This window comes from Stylophora pistillata, chromosome 8, assembly GCF_964205215.1.
Source record: "Stylophora pistillata chromosome 8, jaStyPist1.2, whole genome shotgun sequence".
In the NCBI taxonomy this organism is placed as follows: Eukaryota; Metazoa; Cnidaria; class Anthozoa; order Scleractinia; family Pocilloporidae; genus Stylophora; species Stylophora pistillata.
The window spans coordinates 33,665,614-33,672,671 of record NC_142526.1 but is presented as its reverse complement, the minus strand read 5'-3'; the positions used below and the strand labels follow the sequence as shown (position 1 = coordinate 33,672,671).

Here is a 7,058-nt window from a genome sequence, read left to right as displayed (position 1 = left end):
CATTTTTTGAGTCAAGATAAGAGTTGAAGATTTGATAAATGTTATATTCCCTGTAATTATGTGATTGGAAAACGCAGGAGATACCCTGTTTTCGAAACAAATCACAGTGTGATCAATACCTATAGCCATTCCTCAATGCTTTCAGCTATAATGAAGTTATAGGTTGAATGTAGTGGCAAACATTCTTCCAACTAGGAAAAGAGTTTGAGCAATGGATTAAATTTACGCCGGGTAGAGACTGTTCGCACATATATATACATATATGTAAACATTTAAAAATAATAATAAGTGTATATATTTTTTGATTTCTTTATACGCTGTGAGAAATTCCCACGGCCCTTCATCAGCGCTGGATCCTCCGTGGTTAAATGCGATATTTTCTCCCCCTTAGTAATTAAAAGTAAAACAAAAGAAAATAAACAGCGCTACAAGTGACCGGCAGAGTGGCGCCACACAAATGAAAACAGCTCAATATTCGATCACTTCGGTGCACCGTTTAAAGAAGATTCTAATTACTCTGCTAACCTTTAACTTGGCTAAAAATTAAATACTTCCAAAAAGTCTGTTCTTTTATTAAGTTTCCAAAGGCTTGTATACACATTTCTATGGGCTTATGTAATTCTATTGGTAACTGGTAACGGCTGTTGATTGTGCAGATAGATGCGTGTCTCTCTCTAACTTTATCGAGTTTCCTGAGTTCCGGCCAGTTTTAAATATTTATTTATATATTGGTCTATGTATGACTTAGAGGTAGTTAGGTGTGGCCATCGTGTATGTTTGATAAAGTTATCGTTTTTTGTCTTGTTTCTAGTACATACCGAAGGCTTCGAGGTTCGGGCATATACACCGACTCCTGGGTATAAATTTGTTCATATGAAATAGAAATAGATTGACTTTGTTTCAATTGAAGCACGTCTAGATCGTTTCATTTATTTCGTCTTATTTGTTTAAATGCAAATACTCAAGTAACTGAGTAATTCACTAACGTGAGCGCCAAAATCGTACCTCTTTCTCACAATAGAAACGAATCCCTAAAGAATTACTAGTCGACAGCCCCAATGCTCAACGACATCGGGCAAAACCGCGGTTGTCAAATCAAAGAGGTTTCATAATCATTGTTCGCGAGACATATGCATTATCCAGCTATTGAAGTGAGCTCCTAGCTTTAAAAAAAAAAAAAAAAAAGAAAAAGAAAAAGAAACTGAATACTGAACTTCAAGTTTCAGGCTCAAGTCATGTTTCGCAAACAGCGTAGGATCAGCGGGTAACATCTCTCCTTCAAATTCAGTTCACGTCGTTATTTGAAATTCCAAGTTGTTTTTGTTTGCACCTGTTATGCAAGATGTCATACCATATTCAGTTTTCGCGCCAGTGATACTAAGATCACGCTGAGATTCAACCACTTTCAGCGAAAATGGTGACTCAAGTGCCTTGAATGAATTTGAAACATGAAGATGGTATAGATTAGCAAAAGAATAAACCCGCACATCCATGTTGGCAGACTGAAATAATCGATTATCGCTATAACAAGCTATACCTGAAGGAAAAAAAAGAAAAAAAAAAACTACAGTAAGCTGTATATATAAATTCGATTGCACTTGCTATTTCAAGTCTCGCAAAACATGCATGATAACAACTTGTAGGAAAGGCACTTTTGTACTTAATTGGTATTTTGAACTGATTTCGTTCACGGTTAATTCTGTAGATTCACTCAGCTATCATAAATGTTATTCCAATACAATTATAAATGCAACTTGACAGTCTTGACTGAGTGGTGCGACGATTTTCCTCTTTCACATTGCATTTAGTCGCATAACTTTGCAATTCAGTTCCTTTGTCAACTTGGAAAACTAAAAAGGAGATGGCGGCGGAGCATTTAAAGTTAAGCACTAGCAAAACAGTTTCCCCCTTCGAATGAACGTTTTATGACTTATTTAAAAGCTTTTAACCCATTAGCATCTGTCAAGTTATCGGATCAAAATTGGAGAGTTTCGTACACTTACAAAGTATTGGTTTTTTTCAGTGATTGCTTCTATGTGGATAAGAATTTGATACACGAACTTGAAAAACAGTGAGATGCGATATTAAATTGTGTTACATCAAGGCAGTTCATGGTTTTTCTTGGAGATTCATCCAGCGGCAAAGTGAACAAAACATTAAACATCCATCAAGAAAGATTAACAAAACGAGTGCATTTTCCCCCTTTGGGGAATTGTAATTGCCTCTTGGAACGAGCGACGGTTGAAGGTTAAAATGTGACGGCAAAAGTATCTATCTTAGGGTTGTGAATAGACACTTTAATAAACTAAACGGCGCCCCAATATTCCACTGTTCAAACAGCATGAAACGGCGCCAGGCAAGTCAAATAATGGCGGGAAAAAAATTAAACAAAATTAGCATGACCACGTACGTAGTAAAAAAGACCGCAGGAAGCGTCCATCATTGCTTTCCAGGGCTTGGATTTTCCTCAAGTTGCTTATTGTCACTAAGCTTTCTTTTTCTTTTCTTTTTCTTTTTTTTTTTCTTTTTTTTTGCCGCATGCTGCAGGGAAAGTAAATGTAAGCAATTTATGTTTCCTTCCGTGAGCGGCTTTTTGCAAACGTTGATCAACATGATCGTGTTATCGTTTTCCGAGATGTTTGAATGTTATTACAGCGTTTCAAATGAGGAAACGGAGAAAATAATACAACCTTGCTATTCTTTTGTGGCATTTTAAGGCAGCCGGCGGAAAGGATTGTCTTAAAAAAATTACACTGTCATATATTATCATTCATATCTCCAATGAAAAGGAAAAATTTCCAGTGGTTTTAATCCGCTGTAATTTCTCGAGTAAACCAAGTCTTATTACGAGGCCGCTTGTTCGGTTAGAAAGGTTTAAGAGCTCGCTGAGAAAATAAAAGATTTCGGTCATTAAATTTTCATATTCATTATTTTGCGTGTAATTAAAGCACGGGATGGAAAATAATCTCGTCCAATAAGAAACTAGCGCTTTGTCCATCACTTCACTCTTTTTGAATTAATCACAAATACTATCATTGTCATATCGACAATACGAAAACATCATGAAGTTTGCTCACTGCTTCCCCATCGGGACGGTCATCTTTTAAATGCAGTTACATCGAAAGAGTGAGTCGCTCTCCACACGAAATGCGATGAAACGATCAGTACACACTGACGGTGTATGAAAGGGTAAATACTACAGACTGACCTGCAGATTTTTCATGGCTGCACTAGTAGCTGAGGTAACTCGTGTCGATAAACTGACTGAAAAGTTTGGAAGACAGCGGATCGAGGAGGGTTTAGTTTACGGAGCTGAAAAAATTGGTTCGCAGCTTGCTGCAAACAACAGCGCTAGTGATGTAGCGTTCACAGAACACCACAGAGCTTGGCTTATCTGCGAAAGGCCGCGCGTAAGAGGCAAACCCGAAAGACGCACGGGTCAAGCAAATAAGCCGCGCGTCGCAAGTCGCAATTTGCCGCATCTTACTCACAGGAAATCGCCTCCGCTTGTCAGTGAGGTACGCATCATTAAGGTTCGAAACAGCAAACGGGGTTTAAGTCAAAGTCAGAACCCATCGGAAAGGGAAGATGAAAGCAGATTCGACAAAGATAGGTTATATGTTACTCTTGGAGGGAGCGACGAAGGATTTGACTTATATAGCTCAAGTGATGATGAACTGCGAGAGTTCTATTCGTGCAAAACCGAACTTTTGGAAGCGAACTCTGATGAAAACTTAGACGTTGCGGAAAAACATTCCATTCGGCTACCAGACTTGGTCAAAGATCAAAGTGACAAAGAGGCCAGGAGGAAAAGAAACAAAATTTACCGTGGTAGTTTGAAAAAGAAACTCAAAGTTTCCCGACCTAGTCTAGATCTGGAGAAAATGCTCGCAAGAAGGATGGAAGACACTAGATCTGATAAAGGACCGGAAAACATATTCCATCCAATTCATCAGATGTAGAATTCGAACAGGGAAATTTTCGCCAAACAATAACAGGGCTATTGTAATTCATTGGCGAATTTCTACGGTTATCTACAAAGACTCTTTCCTTTCGAAGCCGAGCACCAATAGGTTTTGAATAAAGTTCAATAGGAAGACTCGATTGAATTGAAAATTTTCCAGCATTTGGCTTAGATCAAAAGAAAACATATGTAAAACATGGAAGCGCTTTTTTGAAAGTACAAGCACAAAAGTAGAAGTACGTGTCAGGTTTGTGTACAGTACCTAATGCGTATGTTCTTTAAGAGTGGAACAGGATGGCAATATGTTTGTGCATTGTGGCATAAAAACGGAAAGGAATATTTATAATTCGAAAAAGAGGTGTATCAGATAAGTGCCAAAAATACTGCGACAAAAAATAGACAAGAAAGTGCGATTAAGCCGTACTCCGGAAACGATGCAAAGATGCTAATGTTATACTATCTCTAAACAACAAATATTACTGGGTTCATTTGAATTTCAAATTTGCAAAGAATTTAATCTTTAGCTGTTTGCCGAAAGCGTGTAATATACTACCACGACAGAAAGAGATGCGCTGTATTCTACTGTTTCAAACTGGAGGCTAAAGGCCAAAGTTCACCTTATTGATGTGAACTAAAGTTTGACAAAACACAAAGAAACATGAAAATTAGCCCCCTATGTAAATATTTTTGTGATCACGGACCGGTTTAGGGTCATCCTATCCGCAAAAAATTATGAAATTAAACTTACAATGGATCCTCGGAGACCGCTGTATTGTTTATTTTTCAACAAAGCTTTTTAAAAACCGGTGAGATTTTCAGTGAACCCTTCTCGCAGACATGAAATCTCGACTTTGCACTTGCTATGCGCGTCTGGATTTCGGTCATGATTTTCAGTCATTACCTTTGTTTTACAAAGCTTTAATTAACAGACTCGGTCATGGTTAACCTCAGCTGAACTTAAAACCACTTATCTTAGGGTCTCGGACAGAAAATGTCTGAGCACTTTGCAGCACACCAGCAATGTCCAGATCAGGGTGTAATTTAACCAGCATCATTCTCAGAATATATAATGCATGTTTTTGACATCCTCAGTTGCTGTTATGGGATATTAATACAAAATGGCCGCAATGACAGATAAGGTTGGCGCTAACAACTTTTCATTAGCGAGCAATTGTGCACGGGTAAAAATCATTCAAGTGTGGCCAGATTAATTTGACTAACAAGTATTAAGAACGACCCGAACTGTCAAAACTAGCACGAATATATCGTTCGTCAGACATGGGTATAGCAACGTGTTCTCAGGAGCCTTGAATAACAAGGAAGGCGGTAAGAATCTTTCAATAAACAAATTTCTCTATCGCCATAGATGGGGAACTAAGCTCATTGAGCCGGAAAGGTCACATTGTAAAACTGAAATTTTAAATTACTTGCTTAACCATTCAGCGAGACGGTTAAGTTGCGCAAAGCCTCATTTAAATGATGCAATTGGAAGATACTTGATCAAATTTTTTGTCGATTTAAAGTGCCTGGGCGAGCATCATCTTGATTTTATGTTTACTAGAAGTTTGGTATAATTCCATTCTGCTTTGTGTGGTAACCATGGTCTGGTAGTAGGGTTGGTGGGTGTAGAATTAGCGAAGGAAATATTTGGTTATATGATCCTATGGGTGCTTACAACTTTTTCAATTTATTTTCTGAAAAGAAACGAGATAATAGACGATAAATTTGCGAACCTGGGTTTATTAAAACAGTTAACCCACTTGTTGATTCATAGAGATTTCAGATGACCGTTTTGTTCTGTTAATGCTAAACTAAGACATACCCCTCCAAAAGTTTGTTCATTGAAAGGAAAATCTAATCCTGTATGATCTGGTTACCATGTGTAGAGACAATAAGAAATATATGATAGAACAAAAATTGTTATAAAAGTTAATTAAAACGGCTTAAAAAAGTCAAAAGCTATTATTTTTCAGGTATGTGTTTGAAGCCTGAAGTGACTCGGCAACCTGAAAGTTCAAAGCAGCTTCTAGGTCATAAAACACATGCGTTAAAAGTTTATGCAAATGAAAATGCGCCTTTCTTCTGTTTGATCTTTTCATGAGAATTGCTTTGTACATCATAGATTGACCGCGCGTGCTTGTTCGTCCATCCTAAACCTTGCACGTGTAGCAACTCAATGTTTGAAAGACTTCAATTATTCAATATTTTCACTTCAGACGACAAGAGTCGATGCAACTGAGCATGTTACTCTCTTTTTTCAATCCTTTATTTCAGGATAGCATCGATTAGAATATCGTGTACTGATCTCACGCGCTCTCTAATTTCTCGTAAACCTCACACGTGTACCGGTTCAACCCTTCTTGGCGAAAATGTTATTTGAAATTTGCGATTCAAATTTAACAGACTTCTTTTTGTCTGGAATATATTGGAGATTAAGGTAAAGACTTATTGAATAGGTTTCGTTTGTAGAGTATGTTGTCCGATTTTCACTCTGATATCGAACTTTTTAGTAATTAAATGGCGATGGGAGTAATTGGGGAGAACTAGAGCGTAAGATCCATAGTTTTGTGTTGGAGTACTGTCTGTGGCAACGTGTGATGGTCTTTCGTGTTTACAGTCACAATGTCCTTCTCCATCCAGGTGTGGAAATAGGTTTAAGTACGCTGTCAGGCAAACCCACGAGGAGAAGTATGCTCAAGAAACGAATAAAAACCGTACTTAAAGATGAACGAGTTTATGCCGTTTTACTAATACTTAAAGATAGCTGATGGTGGTTGAATTTAAACTAAAAACTAGGCAATTGACGCCGCCATTAAAAAAAAAAACTCAGTTACCTAGCTACGCACGTCCAAATGGGCGGGAATCAAGGTACGTGGTCAAGCGGTTGCCGCTCTGATTTTCGTTAAAGAATCATTATTTAAGTAAAGAATATCTGTATGAGAAGTTCCTAAGTGTTCAGGTAGAAAATCAAGAGATATTAAAGAAAAAAAAAAGCAGAGAAGTAGACATTTTTTGGCTTCCGGGTAAGCGTCCAGGTTGCTAAGTATGGTTCAAAGTGACGACTGCCCTATTTTCTCTAGTTGGAAGAATTGGC

At 37.8% G+C, this 7,058-nt stretch overlaps 1 protein-coding gene across 1 annotated transcript; it reads left to right on the top strand.

Moving 5' to 3' along the window:
• Positions 1 to 3,025: 3,025 nt before the first annotated feature.
• LOC111325871 (uncharacterized) lies at positions 3,026 to 4,726 on the top strand. Its single transcript, XM_022929784.2, has one exon. It carries the CDS (start codon positions 3,222 to 3,224, stop codon positions 3,960 to 3,962), a length of 741 nt encoding a protein of 246 aa, XP_022785519.2. The 5' UTR covers positions 3,026 to 3,221; the 3' UTR covers positions 3,963 to 4,726.
• Positions 4,727 to 7,058: the final 2,332 nt, after the last annotated feature.

Coding starts and splice junctions, on each gene's coding strand:
- LOC111325871 (XM_022929784.2), top strand. CDS start 3,222: ATGGCTGCACTAGTAGCTGAGGTAACTCGTGTCGATAAACTGACTGAA.